The sequence below is a fragment of the Hydractinia symbiolongicarpus genome, chromosome 6, assembly GCF_029227915.1.
Source record: "Hydractinia symbiolongicarpus strain clone_291-10 chromosome 6, HSymV2.1, whole genome shotgun sequence".
NCBI classification, from domain to species: Eukaryota; Metazoa; Cnidaria; class Hydrozoa; order Anthoathecata; family Hydractiniidae; genus Hydractinia; species Hydractinia symbiolongicarpus.
Window position 1 is genome coordinate 32492325 of NC_079880.1, and position 20198 is coordinate 32512522.

Consider the following 20198-nt stretch of genomic DNA (forward strand, 5'->3'; position numbering starts at 1 on the left):
CAGAAGCGATGATTCAGAACTGGAAGAATCTTTTCGGTTATGCTTTTGTACAGTTACCACTAGATTTTTTGTTGACATTGTGTTTTATTTGTTATTATATATTCGTTTTGTGTTCAATATGTATGTTACGTGCATGTTTCGTTGTTCTTTTATGATGTATTGCGTAAGTAACTTGTGTCTTATGTTCGTGTCTCAAACGAAATAAAACCTAAAGATCTTCGACTTACCTAAAGAGTAAAGACTGAAAGAAGTAAGAAAACTTTACAGCGTGCAATCGCCAGTTGTTGCAACAAAGAATCCACCTAAATCATGTAACACGTAACGCCCTACATCACCAAATACCTGATCTTGACAACACCACTAAATCAAGACTCTCCCCCGACCAATATAAACAGGTTAACAATATTTACGATACCGTGTATGAGAAAAAAATGAGATTGGTTAGAGATAGACACCTTAAAAAGTTCAACAAAATCAATGACAGATGCAATGATGATCCCCACGCAGGTAGACAAGAGCAAATAGGTTGTAAATCTTTCCGACAGACAACTTACGACAGAAGAGAGAAACCTTCTATCTAACGGAATAAATTTCTGTATGACACCAGCTTCAATCCCAAAGAAAGAAATAGTTGCGAAAGTGGAAGAGGCAATTAAAGATCTAACAATAACCGGTAATTACAGTAATTGACTGTAATTATCAGCTTGTTCCTGATTCGTAATTTTTAGGAATTCCAATCCTCAACAACATTATACTATGCCCGATGATGGGAAAAGTATCTCCTGAAACGTCGCCTACTAAACTATCATGTTCAAGAAATAATAAGGTTTCCAGAGTAATATGAATACTGAACAGACAAACCGAAATAATATCTTCAATAAGATTAAAATAACTCAACAATGTTCAATCCATTCAAGACCTGTAAAGTTGGTATACATTTGTTATTTATTTTCATATTTTCTGTGTAATTATTTTAGCTTCAACCTTCATTTCTGTCGGGGTTTTTTGCCATCCTACGAAAACTTAACATCCAAACAACTAATAACCAAATCTTTAAAACTTCGAATCTTTCTTCAGAAATTTATGAGTAAAAGAGTCCAATCCAGCATTGATTATAAACTTTTGCACAATACGGGCGAAAAAAACAAAAAGGAAATCGCATCAACGTGTGACGAATCAATAAACGAACTTTCAAATTTACTCCAAAACATTAATGCTGTCAGATATGGCAAATGATAAAATTGTTGAAATTAATGCTTTACTTGCTGACATAAGTTTTTTTGAAAAGAAAATATTCGATCTGGTAGCAGTCGGTTCAGAAATCAAATATAGATGTATTGATTGTACATCATTTCAGAAATGTAAAAATGGTGAGAAAATTGAAATTCTAAGCTTAAAACAATTGCCAGATTACCATTCATTTATAACCCTGCAGTGAAACTTGCTCCGAAAAAAGGAATTGAAAGTTTACTACAATCAACTCAGAAAACTTAACAAATCTGTTAAAGACAAGGAAGATGTTATCAATTCAGAAAAGAAAATATAATCACTTGGACTTATAGACTTTGTGCACAACTTTACACTGACACAACAACAGTCATCACAACACCATCAACTATAAAACTACATTTCCTGGCAGGCTGTGCGGGGAAAGTCGTTTACAACACCATGTCGACTTGCGTCGCAACCCACTGACGGTGGAATAAGTTTAAATGACAAACTTGCTAAAGGCACCAATGACATGAAAAAAATGCTAAAAAATTGTCATACGTTGGTTTAGTCATTCAATCACTTTTCATACAGATGTACAGAAAATGTACAACACCGTGAAGTTATTATAGCAAGAGTGGTGTCTGCAACGTTACATTTGGCAATAGTACTGTCTGATGCTGTAAGTTTAGATGTGAATACAATCGATAATGCAGATGCTAGTCAGTAAATCGCGTGTTCTGCTCGCTCTAAAATAATTACAGAAGGAACAACACAGCTGAGAGAATTGCAGCCAACTAAATTGCCCACACAGGCTTTGTTGTGAAAAATGCCATATTGGATCAGTCAAAATAACCGATAGTCAAATTGCTTTATTTTGCATAACAAACGAGAAAAAACCTCTCAAAACATGGGTGAGAAATCGAGTAATTGATTTTAACAGATTTAACAAACGTGATGATTGGATGTATGTGAAAAGTAAAGATATGATAGCCGATGTTGGCTAGACGAGGTGCCGCTATCTTAGATGTCAGTCCAGGATCTGCATGGATAGAAGGATTCGAGTGGATGAAGTCAGACGTATCAAAATTTCCTGCATACAACGTTAAAACACTCAATTTGAAAGAAAATTTATCCGAACAGTAAAAGAAATTTCTCACCATGAAGAGTCACCAGATGTACTGTACTGGCTTTCAGAGGTTTAAGAAAAATATTTGGCAAGTTAATATCCAGGTACAAATTACCAAATTACGTTATCGATCTGATGAAACACAGATTCAGTCAAGTTATCTGATTACTTGGACTTGTTTAAAGATTTATCAGTAACTGTAAAAGTAATTTTTTTTACTACAAAATTAAATAAGCCCATCTGTCAAGTAGCAACAATTATCTTGTCCAGTGAAGACTTAAAGGCGGCCAGGGAGTACTTTTTGAAGACGGTCGTAACAATGACTAGTCACCAGTTGGTCTTATTGCCTTAACTGAAAATCCTGGGAAATTTATTGATCAAAACCGTAAAATATTCAATGCATGGTTCGAATGTTAGTTAATAACCTATGTACCATAACTAATGAAACAACCAAAATGATTTCGAAACGATCTTAATATCAATATTGTCTTATTCTTAATATCAGAAACTTCGTTAGGACAATATGGTTTGTAGTTGATGTCAGCAGAATTCTAGCAAAAGTCAAATGAAGACAATCTCGAATTTTGATAATAACACCGAAATGGCAAAGTCAGTCACAGTATCGAGTTCTTTCACAAATGTCAGTGAGGGATCTAATATTAACACCCAAAATGAAATGTTTGCCACCCTCTAATACCAAAAGCTCAGCTGCAGTTAGCAACATGGTCAGTTTCAGGGAAGTAAAAATCGTGCCAAAATGTTTTCCACTAAAGTTTTTGATGACAAAATGTTTGTTTCTTATATTTAGAAACTTAAAAATCTAGGAGATAAACTTAATAATAAATAAATGTGAAGTATTCTGCACAAAGAATTTTTTGCAACTAGCTAATAAACATTCGCAACTCACAATACACTCAAAATACACGAAACTCGCAAAAGTTTGATGAAATAGCGTTTTTGTACACTTTGCAGTAGTTATTCTACCAAAAGAGAGTGGAATTTTCGCCCAACACTATAAAAAAAACTGGTCATCTGGTCATCACTTATAAATAGCAAGCTGTGTGAAAAATGGTCAAAATATTAACAAGTAATTTTTTTAAAAAAAGGGAGAGCCAAATTATGTTCTTTCTTATTATCTGCTTAAAATTCAGTCACAGCATAAATCAAAGACTTTTAAAAGAAAAACTTTAATATTTTTGTCTCCACCGCCATGTTTGATTATGTTAAAACGCTAAATACAATTTTTCGTGGGAAAAAAAATTTCAAGAAATAAACCAATGAGAAGCTATCGGGTGGTCAGACAGGTCCGTAACTACTTTTAAGGTTTATCTTAAAGAGCTCTGGGAACGAGAATGAAAGATGGCAGCAAACATGTTTACCGAGAATAAATTTTAGGAATTTTAGCTTTACCTTGGTTATCTGTGACAGGCTCCGCAATTTCACTTTGTGTACCACTAGCATCGAAAACATTTGGAGATTCTAAACAACACATTAACTGGAATTAACTAGATATCATTGAAGCATCGATTAATTTAAATCAAAATAATCCTGACATTAAAGACACAACAAGTGACTGCCTCATTATCATAAAAAAGAATATTTATGAAATACAGTGACTTTCTATTTTTAGCATACTGTTTATCGGACTAATTAAGGCAAAATGTAACTTTTGATGTCACCGCTATGTTTCACACTATGAAAATATTGGAAAAGAACAATATAGTTTTTATTGCATTAACTTATGGAATTGCAAAATTAAAAAAACGCTTAACATGCTGCTTTCTTTACAACTGATAGTTGAAAAAAAAAGATTAGCTGTGCGAATAAAATCTGGAAGTGTTAAAAAAAATACATCTATTTTCTTTCGCAGAGAAATTCTGCACAAACAGATAATTCATCAGATGATGATAATAATAATTCCTTACTTGTGTTTCGTAATTCTTTTTGTGTCTTGTAAATCTCTTTCATGTGGGTGGCAGTAAAGGATGGTGATATAGGATCTACAGTCGTCTCTCGTTCCGTTGGTTCGTCTTCAATCAATGATGGTTGCTTATCTCTGTGCTTGTATTTACCTGAATGGACAGGATTATTTTGATCACTGGTTAGAACTTCTATAGCAGTATCATTTGACACAGGTTTTACTGTAGGTGTTGCTTCATTCTTATCATCTTCTTCAAAAAAGTCGAATTTTTCTTCGGTGTCACTACTTAATGTAGAGTCATGTCCTTCAGCTTTACTATACAAATTTGACAAACTGTCTGAGTTTGTGGACAGTTTTTTAGAACTAACAGTGTCCTTAGTTATGTGTTTGCTGTAACTAGTACCAAACCCTTTTAAAATCTTTTTTCGTCCTTTTTTATCATTTCTGTTTTTGTTTTTATTGAAGGTCGCATTACGCACTACATTTTCTACATGACTGCATGCCTCAATTTCTAAGTCATTTTTTCTGTCAATTTCTCCGTCATCTCCTGCATCATTAAATGCACTAATGCTTGCATCATTTTCTCCATCATCTACTTTTCCCTCAAAAATATCAACCACATCCTCCACTATATTATCGTCTTTTAGAATAGCTTCGTTAGTTCTGCTTTTATCTAGTTCATTCGTTATTTCATTCGTTAAGCAAGACATAAAATTTCCAGTGCAATTACCATCAGCTCCACTCTTATCAATGGTGTTTTCATAATAACATGGCTTGCTATTGTCTTCATTTTTATTATTACCTTGCTTTTTTAAGTAAGCCTTGCATCCCCTTCGAAATACAACTTTGTCACACTTCTAAAACAGATGAAACAACAGACTGGTCTTACATTTTTATGATCACTTTTGTGTACTTGAATAGAACAAGGACACTTGTATGTTAACCGTATTAAGCAGGTTAACTTAAATATTTGCTAAATCCTATAGGTGGCACATTTTGCAAATCAAAGTTTGAGAAAATACAAACCAGCTATTCGAATTAAGAATGTCAATTAAATCGATCTTTTTTCAAGTTTTTATAATTATATAATCAATTGAAATGCAGAAATATTAAATTTATTATTTAGTGTAAAACAGGTGTTACATTTTGCCGACCTTGAATTCCCGAAATTCCTGAAATCTCCCGTATTTTTATACGTTTTCTGACCATATACCATTTCTTCCAAAAAACCTCTTTGATTTAGATTTTATTCTTTTTAGATGAACTTACATTTTTTCAAACTATTTTTTTAAATATTTTTAATTCATTGGAAAGATTTCCATACGTAACTTTCAGTTTTTAGGTACCAGCTATCATCAATGACACAACGCTGAAAGTTGAAGATGAAATACTTTTTTGATATGTTTATTGGAATAAGAAAACCTGGCAAATTTTTACGTCCTATAGCCCTCAGACGTTCCTGAAAAATCAAAAGGAGGAGAGGGGGATATTTATTACCCATACCTTCAGGCCTAACCTGAGTCACAAGTGCCCTGGCTTAATAGGGTTAAAGTTTAAAGTCGGTCTAGTATATTTATAACATTTTCAACTGAATTGGATATTTTAGACACATTGGAGAGTCGTGAAATGAATGTATAAATAATGTATAAATAAGACAAATGATCACTTAAAGTACTGTCATCGGAGTTTACAGACGAAGAATGACTTCCCTGATGATTTACCTGCCAAATTCTTATAAAATTTTCTGAGTTAGAATTTCATATTTCGGTATGGAAGAGAATTTTTCCCACACATTTCATAATGAATCTCACTTTCTTGATGACACAATATAAATAAGCATACCATAGACTTACGTTTTTCGAAGAATTCTTGGGCAGTGTCGATCTGTAATTATAACAGAATAATAACATAAAATCGATACTTTAAAAAATGGTGCACATGCAAGTTACAATTTGTTAGTTGTTACAATTGTGTGCAGGCAACCAAATTTTGTATTTACAAAAATAAAAGTGTCAAAAATTTATCAAGAAAAGTTAAGAAAGAAATTCCTTTTTTGGCTTTAGGATAAACAATATTATACCTCTTTGGGGTCACATTAAATGAATTTTGACCATTCTCATACACATCTTTTATTAACGGTCGATTGTATCCAACAGCAACATATCTGGTACCAGTTTTAATATTTTTCGTTTCTTTGACTTCAATACCATCCATTGTGACCAAGCTAACAATGTGAACGGTTTACTTTCTTTAAAACGATTGGAACACAAGTGAAATAATCAATTGCATACGTATTTTTTTATAAGCATACATACTTTTTGAAATCAGACTCGTGTATGCATAATCCTTATTTGTAAAAGGCTTAGATTATGCTTGCGATATGCTTATGTAAAACAAAATTAACCAGGTAGAAGTTGGTCACCACAATTGTTTTTCCCAGACAGGGTACACTATTTTAGGGTATAAAGGTAAGCAAGATTTATTTTCAATAAAACTTTAAGTGCTCAATCATTAAGCTGCTTTGAGGTTTCTGAAAGTAGTCTTAAATATTACATAATATACTTACCATATGCTTTTTTTTACTAAACCTAAGCCTTATATGCTTATAAACGTTGTGCTTTAAAAAAAAACATGTATTCCATATATCATAAGGGCCACTTCTTTTATAAAGCTGATTCGATTTTCTTCCACAGAGACATATAAATGGACAATTTGCAAAACATACCAACGAACAGCACCTGTTCTTAATTTGATTTTGTTGGATATATATTGAAGAACCTAAGATTCAGAGAGCAAAAATTAATTTCACTAAAAAATACTAATTATTGTTTTACATTGGTACAAGATTTACATTTTTTTTACATTTTTAAGGTAATATGAGGATTGCCAGGTACTTTTGAATCACCTACCCTAAGAATGCAAATTTATTTTTATGGGAAATTCCTCTCCCTACAGAGCACTAAAGCAGCAAAAGGAAAAGATACTTTCATTTTTTTACATTTACTTCTTTATATGTATTCACAAGTATGAGAAACATAACTGGCATTAATATATTACTGAATCAAAAGATTGAATGCTAAATGACTTCTAACTTCTAACCATATAACTTATCAAAAGAAAATTGTAGCAATGTGAATTTAACTATACTATATTTTATTCACAGCTAAAAATACATAAATTGGATGCTCCTTGATAATCTTTATACGAAAATCTGCCTGAAAATTATAATCGAAAATTCATTTTTTCCGTTTCAAATTTCTGTAATAATTTAAAAGGTTCTACGCAAAAAAGTAGGAAACTTTTGCATATGAAATAAAGGATTGTAACACTGGATTAGTATTAATGAAGTCAGAAAAAAATAATAAATCCTTGGAAGCATGCAAATTAAAATCTTGTGGCACATTCTTTTATCATCTACAAATTTTTTACATTCACACATAGCATTGTTATAAATGCAGGGCAGGGCATAAACCGGTTAAAAATCCAATGTATGACAATTACAATTGCAACTAAGAATAAAGCTTGACTCACTGTATCCATACTTTGCAATATCCTTTTGTCCAGCAAAAGTTTTAAGCCTGGATGTTTTGGTTCTCCATTGCGATGGACACTAAAGAATAACATGATGACCACAGAAAACTAAAATGTAAATTCCAAAACATTCCAGGATCTTCCAGGACAAAATTGTTTTATATTTCAGAACAATTCCTGGACGTATTGTTAATCTTAAAAATCACAAGCCCAATAAAACCTTTGAAGATAAAGCAATTTTTAAAATGGATGCACTGCAACCTAGAAATATTTGTAACGTCACCTAGATATGTGAATTTTTCTTCACGTCATAAACCTAGGATGTCTCACTAATGTGCTTTCCCTTTAAAACCCACTAAAAAAATTTTCTCCTGGATTGAAGGACTAGTTTTCACAGGTATTAAATTTTGTGGAATTAGCATTAAATTCATATCTTTAAAAAAAATTCATTGAAAAATATACCTTATGGTCATCGAGTAAATTAGGTCTAGAGTGTATTGGACTAAAAGTAGTTTTGGTCTTGTACACAAACTTACGACCATGTGGGAATAAGTATTTTTGTCCATTTTGATTAATTTAGAACAAACATATGATGCAAACAAAATGTTGCAGTAAGTGGATAGACAATGCAACCTTCATTTTCAGGTACATACATGAAAAACATCGATTTAATTAATCTCAACAAAATTTAATGTTAATTTTCTGAGACATTTTAGGACTAAAGTAGAAAATGGCAAAAACAAAAATCTTCTTTTTTTCTTAATGAGCAAAGCTAACATAATGAAGTTCTGGAAGCTTCCTTAAAAGATAACATATTGGTCTCTAAGAACTTTTAGAATCTTAACGAGCATTATGACATCTCATTCATTGATTACAGGAAGCCCATGAAAAATTAATTAAAAATGATGCTCAGTGATGTAAAATAAAGAGGTTTAAGAAACATCATCATCATCATCATTCTCAGCTTAACGTCCGTTTTCCATGCTGGCATGGGTTGGACGGGTATATTAATGCCCCTCTTCCAATCTGATCTAGACTGTGTTAGATCTAAACTCAACTTCCTCTGTATCAAGTCTGTCCTTATAACCTCCTGCCAAGTCTTTCTTGCTCTGCCTCTGGGCTTTGCCCCAGTAACTATCAAGTCTCTACACTTTCTTACCCAATTATCCTCCTCCATTCTTTCCAAGTGCCCCAGCCAATTCAATTTCTTATCTGGATAACATCTTTAATTCTACGGAGACTTAGCCTGCTTCTTAGCTCATCTGAACTCTTTCTGTCTCTCAGACTGGCGTTACACATCCACCTAACCATTCTCATATCATTCCTTTCTCAACGGTCAAGATCTTCCTGCTTCACTGCCCATGTCTCACTACCGTACAACATAACACTTCTTACACAGGCCTCATACAACCTACCTTCTACCTCAATTGACAGGACTCTGCTAGTCAACAAAGGAAGTAACTCTCTGAACTTTTTACAAACAGAACCTATCCTGCAAGTAACACTTCTTCCAACACCCCTTCACTGCCCAACATATCACCTAAGTAACAGAAGTTCTCAACTATCTCTAACGAGCCACTGTTGTACATCATTAAAGCTGGAAATACTTCATTCTCTATAATCTCACCTTTGCAACGCTTGCATACAAACTGAATGTCAGCTCTTAACTTTCCACTAATACTCTGCACTTCTTTTGTACCCAATGCTTGCAAGTCTGACAAAAAATTGAGTTACTACCAACCCCTTTCCTGCAAACTCCACAAGGCCACTTTCCAACTACAAGGTCACACTTGGCTGCAATGCTACTAATCATGAAACTAGATTTTGCTGTGTTTACCTTTAGCCCTTTCTCTTCTAGTCCTTTCTTCCGCTTATCAAACTTTTCAACTAATTCTTCCATCGACTCTGCTATGAGAACCAAATCATCTGCATACAATAACTCCCATGGACAACCTGTTCTGAACTCCATTGACAGGGCTTCTAAGACTAGAACAAATAACAATGGACTAAGTACAGAACCCTGATGTACACCAACATTTACACTAAATTCATCACTAAGTGAATCGTTAATCCTGACACGACTTCTAGCATTGCTGTACATAGACTGTATCATCGTAACTAGCCACTCATCCACACCTAATTTTCTCATAGCCCACCAAATAACTTTACGTGGCACTCTATCAAAAGCTTTCTCTAAATCTACAAAGGCAAAATAGAGATTCTTTCTCTTTCCTAAATACTTTTCCCTGAAGCAGTCTGACTAAAAATATTGCATCTGTAGTGCCACGCCCTGGAACAAAACCAAATTGCATCTTATCTATATCAAATCTTTCTGTAAGTAACTTATCAATCACTGTTTCAATAACTTTCATTACTTGATCAACCAATTTCAAACCTCTATAGTTACCTCTTTCTAATGCATCACCCTTGCCCTTGAAACAATTCACTATTACACTCGACTGCCACTCACTCGGAATAGCACCATCCTTTATAATCTGCTTAGCAAGACTTGTAATAAGCTCAACTCCAATATATCCAGATGCTTTTACCATCTCTGCAACAATACCTGATGCTCCTGCAGCCTTGCCAATCCTCAATTTCCTAATAGCCTCCACTACCCATTCTGTCTTGATCTGCATAGCTGGCCCTTCTACAACATCATCATCAGACAAATTTTCCTCGTCGCAATCAAACTCAGTGTTAAGCAACCTCTGATAATAACTCTTCCAAGCTACCCTTTTCTCCTCCTCTGTGCTAGCCAAAACACCTTCATCATTAAGTATACACTTCTCACCTACAACATCTTGATTAGACTTCTTCATTTGCTTTGCTATCTTGAATACCTCATTGCGCTGGTCTTCCCTACTTAACACATCTGCAAATCTGTTTCTCTCTGCTTCTGATTTTGCCTTATACACACACTGCTGTACGAGCACGACGCTTAGCTTCTAAGTAAATATTTTTACTACCACCTGACTTCCACTCTTTCAAAAGTTTCCTCTTTTCCTTTATACACTGGTCAACCTCATTATTCCACCACCAGGTCTGTCTATGTCTAGCTGGTCCTTTCGTCCACCCACAGGTATCATCAGAAGCTTCTAGAAGACAATTCTTCAGAGTAGTCCAAGTACTTTCAACATTGTCACTATCCATTGACCATTGTGGGCTAATTGCTGAACTTTTGCACTAAATTGTCTTGCTACAATCTCTTCCTTCAGCTTCCAGACTTTTCGACGTGGCCTGTACTTTCCCTTGGCTTCTTTAAGACTCTTCATGATAATATTACAAACCAGCAACCTATGCTGGGAAACACACTCTTCCCCCGATATAACTTTCACGTCCTTCACCACTTTCTTGTCTGACTTTCTAACCAGGAAGTAATCTATCTGTGTCTTACAACCACCTGACTCATATGTTATCAGCCTACTCTGTCTTTTACTGAATGATGTGTTGCAAACCACCATGTCCGTTGCCATTCCAAACTCAAGCAATCTCTCTTCTTCCTTATTTCTGCTCTCAAATCCGTAGCCTCCATGCACACCTCTATAACCTTCAGATGACTTCCCAACATGACCATTAAAGTCGCCGCCCACCATGACAAGTTCAGTATCTCCAAACTTTGATGTGACTGCTATTAACTCATCATAAAACTTATCTTTATCTTCCTCACTGAGTCCACATTATGGAGCATAAACTGACAGAAAAGTGACAATCCTATTACCTATCAAAAACTTTATCACTATTATACGACTAATAACACGCATAACATCTATTACTTTTTCTACCCACTTCTCTGCAACGAATATGCGAACTCCTCCATATCCATCACTAGTACCAATCCAAAAAAGCTTATACCTTGCCCTCCTACCTTCCACAAATCTCACTGAAGCTCCTCTCCACCTGACTTCCTGAACACAACACATATCAACAGATCTACGTTCTAACATTTTAACTACTTCACCTGCTCTACCTCTCAGAGTACCAACATTTACACTAGCCATCCTCAACCTAGTGTTATCTACCTTGTGATGTGATAGCTGGGTAACGATCTGACGATGCTCATACCTGACATCTGTCCTACCGTGCGCGACACCTTCACTCCTTAGAGTTCCGGCCCCGTTTACGCAGTTTGTCTGATCAACTATTCTTTTGGCCATTAATAAAGAGTTTTGGCATTGTTTTACAGCTGGATGTTCTTCCTAGCACCAATCGTTCACAGACCAGACTGGGTGTTTTTTAAAGTGACACCATCACTATGTGGCATTTCATGGGACTTCCACAATCGCCTTTTTAAACTAAGGTATGGTGGAGGACGTTCAACTCCTCTCTTGTCTCTTAAAGAGACCCTTCACCCAAGAAAATATCCTTTCTGTAACGTTTGTAAAAAGATTTAAATATTCATAATTGCAACCATTTTTCTTAACATGATCACTTTCCAGGACAATTCCTGAACATCTTCACTTTTTGATAAAAATTCCAGGATTTTCCTAGGAATTTCCAGGACAAGTAGATTTTTCCAATATATTTCAGGAATGTCCAGGACCGTAGTCACCATGAATAACAAATAAAAAAAAGGGATTTGTAAAAAATAAAATAAAGCAAAAAGAAAAGAAAACATTATTATATGTGATCAAATGTTTCTACAGATATTGCTAGTATGTTAAGTTTGATCAAGTGTTAAAAAAGACATTTCTATCATGATGTTGTTTGCTAAAAACCACATTATTTGCAAAAAATATTATGTGCCATTGCTCTTATGAAAAAAACAACGCAAAACATAAAATTATATGAATAAGAATACATACTAAACAATCCTGTTCTGCAAAGGTTCAGCCAGTGCCACTTTTTTGTACCTTGCAGACGCATGTAACCGGCTACGTAACACTGGTTTAACATTCTAAAGCACAGTTAATAAAATACAAAGTAAAAGAATACAGGTTAGGTTTTGCAAAACAGGTATTAAGGGGGGATGGTATTCAACCATTAATACATTCATTCTAAAACCAAACTTTGTGATAAAAACAAAATTAAAATCAAAAATTAAACTAATAATAAGATGAATGTATCTTTTACAATGTCTGCAGTGCACTTCAATGTTGATCATTAAACACATTTTTAAAATAGGTATGAAGGCCAGCGGCGGATTTGGGGGTGGTGCATTGATGAATTTGCAATGGTAAAATTTTACCAAAAAACTTAGGTGTACCTCTCCAAACGTTTGGTTGAAAAAGATAGGTTTGATTTTATCATATTTTTACAGAAAGCAAGAGGTGTGTCCTTACCCCGTACCCCCGTATTAGTGATGGTGTCACTGTAAAAAACACCCAGTACAGTCTCAGAACGGTTGGCGCTAGGAAGGGCATCCAGTTATAAAACAATGCCAAAACTCTTTATAAATGGCCGTAAGAACAGTTGATCAGACAGGTGTGAGCATCGTCAGACCGTTACCCAGCTATCACATCACAAGGTAGATAACACTAGGTTGAGGATGGCTAGTGTAAATGTTGGTACTCTGAGAGGTAGAGCAGGTGAAGTAGTTAAAATGTTAGAACGTAGATCTGTTGATATGTGTTGTGTTCAGAAAGTCAGGTGGAGAGGAGCTTCAGTGAGATTTGTGGAAGGTAGGAGGGCAAGGTATAAGCTTTTTTGGATTGGTACTAGTGATGGATATGGAGGAGTTCGCATATTCGTTGCAGAGAAGTGGGTAGAAAAAGTAATAGATTTTATGCGTGTTAATAGTCGTATTATAGTGATAAAGTTTTTGATAGGTAATAGGATTGTCACTTTTCTGTCAGTTTATGCTACACAATGTGGACTCAGTGAGGAAGATAAAGATAAGTTTTATGATGAGTTAATAGCAGTCACATCAAAGTTTGGAGATACTGAACTTGTCATGGTGGGCGGCGACTTTAATGGTCATGTTGGGAAGTCATCTGAAGGTTATAGAGGTGTGCATGGAGGCTACGGATTTGAGAGCAGAAATAAGGAAGAAGAGAGATTGCTTGAGTTTGGAATGGCAACGGACATGGTGGTTTGCAACACATCATTCAGTAAAAGACAGAGTAGGCTGATAACATATGAGTCAGGTGGTTGTAAGACACAGATAGATTACTTCCTGGTTAGAAAGTCAGACAAGAAAGTGGTGAAGGACGTGAAAGTTATATCGGGGGAAGAGTGTGTTTCCCAGCATAGGTTGCTGGTTTGTAATATTATCTTGAAGAGTCTTAAAGAAGCCAAGGGAAAGTACAGGCCACGTCGAAAAGTCTGGAAGCTGAAGGAAGAGATTGTAGCAAGACAATTTAGTCCAAAAGTTCAGCAATTAGCCCACAATGGTCAATGGATAGTGACAATGTTGAAAGTACTTGGACTACTCTGAAGAATTGTCTTCTAGAAGCTTCTGATGATACCTGTGGGTGGACGAAAGGACCAGCTAGACATAGACAGACCTGGTGGTGGAATAATGAGGTTGACCAGTGTATAAAGGAAAAGAGGAAACTTTGGAAAGAGTGGAAGTCAGGTGGTAGTAAAAATATTTACTTAGAAGCTAAGCGTCGTGCTCGTACAGCAGTGTATAAGGCAAAATCAGAATCAGAGAGAAACAGATTTGCAGATGTGTTAAGAAGGGAAACCAGCGCAATGAAGTGTTCAAGATAGCATACAAATGAAGAAGACTAATTAAGATATTGTAGGTGGGAAGTGTATACGTAATGATGAAGGTATCTTGGCTATCACAGAGGAGGAGAAAAGGGTAGCTTGGAAGAATTATTATCAGAGGTTGCTTAACACTGAGTTTGATTGCGATGAGAATAATTTTTCTGAAGATGATGTTGTAGAAGGGCCAGCTATGCAGATCAAGACAGAATGGGTAGTGGAGGCTATTAGAAAATTGAAGATTGGCAAGGCTGCAGGAGTATCAGGTATTGTTGCAGATATGGTAAAAGCATCTGGATATATTGGAGTTGAGCTTATTACAAGTCTTGCTAATCAGATTATAAAGGATGGTGCTATTCCGAGTGAGTGGCAGTCGAGTGTAATAGTGAATTGTTTCAAGGGCAAGGGTGATGCATTAGAAAGAGGTAACTATAGAGGTTTGAAATTGGTTGATCAAGTAATGAAAGTTATTGAAAGAGTGATTGATAAGTTACTTACAGAAAGAATTGATATAGATAAGATGCAATTTGGTTTTGTTCCAGGGTGTGGCACTACAGATGCAATATTTTTAGTCAGACAGCTTCAGGAAAAGTATTTAGGAAAGAGAAAGAATCTCTATTTTGCCTTTGTAGATTTAGAGAAAGCTTTTGATAGAGTGCCACGTAAAGTTATTTGGTGTGCTATGAGAAAATTAGGTGTGGATGAGTGGCTAGTTACGATGATACAGTCTATGTACAGCAATGCTAGAAGTCGTGTCAGGATTAACAATTCACTTAGTGATTAATTTAGTGTAAATGTTAGTGTACATCAGGGTTCTGTACTTAGTCCTATGTTGTTTGTTCTAGTCTTAGAAGGGCTGTCGATGGAGTTTAGAACAGGTTGTACATGGGAGTTATTGTATGCAGATGATTTGGTTCTCATAGCAGAGTCGATGGAAGAATTAGTTGAAAAGTGTGAGAAGTGGAAGAAAGGACTAGAAGAGAAAGGGCTAAGGGGGAACACAGCAAAGTCTAAAGTCATGATTAGTAGCATTGCAGCCAAGTGTGACCTTGTAGTTGGAAAGTGGCCTTGTGGAGTTAGCAGGAAAGGGGTTGGTAGTAACTCAATTTTTTGTCAGACTTGCAAGCATTGGGTACATAAGAAGTGCAGTAGTATTGGTGGAAGGTTAAGAGCTGACATTCAGTTTGTATGCAAGCGTTGCAAAGGTGAGATTATAGAGAATGAAGTATTTTCAGCTTCAATGATGTACAACAGTGGCTCGTTAGAGATAGTTGAGAACTTCTGTTACTTAGGTGATATGTTGGGCAGTAAAGGGGGTGTCGGAAGAAGTGTTACTTGCAGGATAGGTTCTGCTGGGAAAAAGTTCAGAGAGTTACTTCCTTTGTTGACTAGCAGAGTCTTGTCAATTGAGTTAAAAGGTAGGTTGTATGAGGCCTGTGTAAGAAGTGTTATGTTGTATGGTAGTGAGACATGGGCAGTGAAGCAGGAAGATCTTGACCGTTTAGAAAGGAATGATATGAGAATGGTTAGGTGGATGTGTAACGCCAGTCTGAGAGACAGAAAGAGTTCAGATGAGCTAAGAAGCAGGCTAAGTATCCGTAGAATTAAAGATGTTATCCAGATAAGAAGATTGAATTGGTTGGGGCACTTGGAAAGAATGGAAGGGGATAATTGGGTAAGAAAGTGTAGAGACATACATACATACGCAGATACGCACATACTAACATACGCACATACATACGCACATACATACGCACATAACTAACATACGCACATACATACGCACATACTAACATACGCACATACATACGCATATACTAACATACGCACATACATACGCACATACATACGCACATACATACGCACATACATACGCACATACATACGCACATACATACGCACATACATACGCACATACATACGCACATACATATGCACATACATACGCACATACATACGCACATACATACATACATACTTGTCTGTTTGTAGGTTACAAATTAGTTCTCCTGAAATGTGCAAAATATTTTTTGTTAAAATGTTTTTAGCAAGCTAAACACATTAAGACATATCCCAAGCCTTTTTATACCAAAGTGTGGTATATTAGTGCATTGTAAAGGTGCTATATTCGCCACATTAAATGCAAACCTACTTATAATTTTGTAGAAGAATTATGGAAAAATATAATTGGACCATAGTAGCCAGTTATAGTTGTGGGAGTGTTTCCTTGGGCTAATTATAGGAAAGTACAAAATGCAATGATTTGTAAAAAGAAAGTTATTGGCTTTAAACTTTTATGGGGTGCTTTTAGACCAATCTGAAGAAATTTTGCAATGGCTATACTTTTTAAATTTTTAAATTTTAGTTCTGTTTACACAATAACAATCAACAAACTATTTTTGTGTAAAACATTTCTTATGGTCTGGATACTGTGCTGGGAAAATTACACATAAAATTGACAGTTTATCATATTTTTAGGCCACTAAGCCCATCATGAATTTCAGGTGCTATCTCTTTCACAATATATTCCTGCATTTACCCATTACTCAAATAATTTTATTTTTAGTATTATTACTATTTTGTTGCTTGTATATTATTGAACATCCAAAACAAGTTGACTAAGGAGTTTGTAGTTGTAGAAAAAAATATTTGTCATTTGTTTTGATGTGGTATTTTAAAATGACCCCAGCTTTCTGCAATAACTTAGAAGAATTGTGAAGCCACCTGTTTCATGTTCCTTAGTACAGTCTAGAGTGGTAAAGGCTTTTAGAATTGGATCATTATCTAGAATTTTCTCCACCATTTCAGCTAGAAATTAGTTATATTTTATTTTTTCGATGTTACTAAATTCATTTAGTTATTTCGGACGTAGATCTTTTAAGACCATGATGGATAAAAAATGAAGTGTTTCCAAAGGAAACTTATTCATGCTTTTAGATAAATTTACAAAAGTTTATTTCCACAAAATGCTAAAATTTTACAGAAAGCTGAACCACAAAACTTCCTTCAACAAACAGTTTCTTCCCTTAAAGCAATGCTTATAACACAATGGTTTTCAAACTACCTCAAATAACTTCACTTGATCTATGATTTTCGTAGGATTTGCTTTGTATGATTTTTATGAATTTTGCATAATTGTTTGGTTGTATTTCTTAGAATTTGGTAAGAAAAGACCTTTTTAAAATTATTTTTTCTTGGCATACATGTTGGACAATTATGAACACCTTTGCTCAGAACTATCAATTTTTAACTCAAAAGTATTAAAAGTGAAAATGTTAGTGCTGTTGTTGAATGATAGGCATTTTCTACAAATTGACATTTGGATATTGGAGCAATAACTGAATGATTGGATAAGTGTACCAGTCAGGGTAGTACATGTGTGCAATTATCAAAAAAAAAAAAAAAAAAAAACCGTACAAATTCTATAACAGATGGTTATGATGATCCTATAATATAGCGTTGTAACTTCCATAACAGGACCAATTGTTTATGCTGCAAAAAAATAAAGAATTTAAAAAATACACGATTTGAAGTGCAAGCAACACCTCTTCCGACGCGGATAGACAGGTTTAGGAATTGATTTTTTACCCATTTCAACCGCTAGAGGGCATTTAAGGGCATTGGTTTCCAGGGTGCCAAACTGGACCCTTACAATGCCCCTCAAACCCCTAGTTGTGATTGATTGTCCTAACAAGCAATTTAGCTTCTTGAACTTATTTGCACCACCTAAAAAATCCTAAATCCGCTGCTGAAAGCATAAAGCAATATTCTTAACTTGTTGTTTCTTTTTTTATTTTGAAACATAAGATAAAAATTGAGTTGTTGTATTTGAATAGGAAAACTGGAGTGCAAAGAAAATAACCATTAATATATGTAGACAAAAGAAATATATGATAACAATAAATGGTCGCCAAATGCATATAAAAAAACCCTGAAACTTGCTTGAAGAAATACCTCTATGAACTGTGAATTAAAATCATGAATAAATCCATTTTAAAATATTAATAGAAATAAAAAGAATGCAAAATTCACCTGCTTTATTATTCTCTGTTGATGAATAGGTTGTAACTTCCCATATCTAGAAGTAATGGTATGTATGTCGGTGTAACATTTTTTTTGTTGTTGTTGTAGCAATTTTGAATATTTTTAGGTTAAAAAGCTTACAAATATATTCACGTTGATCTTAATGCCTGCAAGTATATTACAGGATCAAGGTGAAATCAAAAGATATTGTTTTTTGGGCTTAGTTTATTCTTCCCATTGTTTTGCTAATCAAACTTTTTTTTCGATTTATACTTCTCTGTCATCCATGGCCTCAGTTGTCATCAAGAATTTTTTTTTTTATAAAATAAATTATTACACTTGTAAGAAAAAACATGTACCGTATGAAAAGGCAAAAGGCCATTCTCTTGTCATGGAGACAAATTTTGCCTTCAGCTTTGTTGTTTTCTGTTTGTTTAAAATAAAGTACACATATCCAGAAAGATTCTTTATTCCCAAATTAAATCACAGCCTGTGAAGTTTAAGTTGCTGGAAAAATCTAACAAAACAGAATAGAGTATATGATCAAGGGATGAAACAAGAAATGATATTTCAGTGTTGGCTTAATGGCATGTTTTTTTTAAGAACTATTTTCTATAAGAATGAGGCTTCATTTCTAGGTATGTTGAAAACACTATGGGTCTGAAGATATCCTGAATTTATTTCAGATTTTATTGGTATTTGAAATTTTATTTTTCTTCAGTTTTAAGTGAATTTCTGGGGGGCATTTTCGAGATCTGATAAAACTCAAAAAAGGTTAACCCTTCTTTTTGATTGAAATCTGTAGTAGTCCATGGGTTTTCAGGATATCGACCGAAATATCGGACTTGATGCATTATATTGCACTGAAAATTATAGCTTAAAACCACCCTTCATGATCTTTCCGTTGAAAATTCTTTATTTTGGAGTGACATTGTAGCTTAATTTCAGCAAAATAGCAATTATCAATAATTTAATAAAACAACTGAAATTCTACAAAAAAAATTGTATTGGGATGTACTTGCATGTTGTTTCAACAAATGACCTCTGTCAACTAAGGGATGTTAAGTTCAAGGGGAATACTTCATGAAAAAACAAAGAAAATCATGTGACCTGAGCTCATTATGTAGATATTGCTCATTATGTAGCAAAATTTTCTTAAAAATTTTCCTAATTTTTATTCCTCTATTTTCTATGTTTTCTTCCTAAATAACATTTTATCGACAGCTGTGAATAACATTACAGTTATGTATTTTATTTGGGACATCTTTTATTTTTATTAAAGAAAAAAGACTTCTTTCGTTATTTTTATGATGCCAATTTTGTTTGGATGTATACGTGATTGGAAATAAAGAAATTTTATGGTGTTGTGTTTTGAAATTATAGTGATTAAGTAATTGAAATGTAAATATAATGGTCATCAAAAATTGGTTCTTAACACGCATGAGGCTGGGGATTTTCTTAAAATTTTGAGGTTTTTGATGCTCATTTTCTTATAAACGTTTACCTTATAAAACATGTGTAAACAAAATAGTCACAAATATCGCGTATGAAGTATTGAAATTGACTTTACACGCACGTTATTTCAGAACTGTGTGACCTCTTATTTTAAAAAGTAGAAAGAAATCTCTGTATTTATGATGTTCAGGCTTATACTGGAAGCTATTGGTCATAAATCTCATTGATTTAGTGAATACCATTGTACAATATGCTGAAAATTATTTCGCAATTCTGTCA

The 20198-nt window shown here is 34.4% G+C and overlaps 1 protein-coding gene across 1 annotated transcript in view; it reads right to left on the reverse strand.

The window, feature by feature from the left end:
* LOC130646904 (doublecortin domain-containing protein 2-like) overlaps positions 1–20198 on the reverse strand; it is a 44851-nt gene that overhangs the window by 13321 nt on the left and 11332 nt on the right. The window contains exons 2-9 of the mRNA XM_057452567.1: positions 18474–18519; positions 12596–12687; positions 7791–7869; positions 6985–7037; positions 6340–6483; positions 6113–6143; positions 4264–5116; positions 3749–3817 (exon numbers count right to left, since the gene is read on the reverse strand). Of these exons, the coding sequence (XP_057308550.1) occupies positions 3749–3817; positions 4264–5116; positions 6113–6143; positions 6340–6483; positions 6985–7037; positions 7791–7869; positions 12596–12687; positions 18474–18519 (1367 nt within the window). The remainder of the gene's footprint in view (positions 1–3748; positions 3818–4263; positions 5117–6112; positions 6144–6339; positions 6484–6984; positions 7038–7790; positions 7870–12595; positions 12688–18473; positions 18520–20198) is intronic.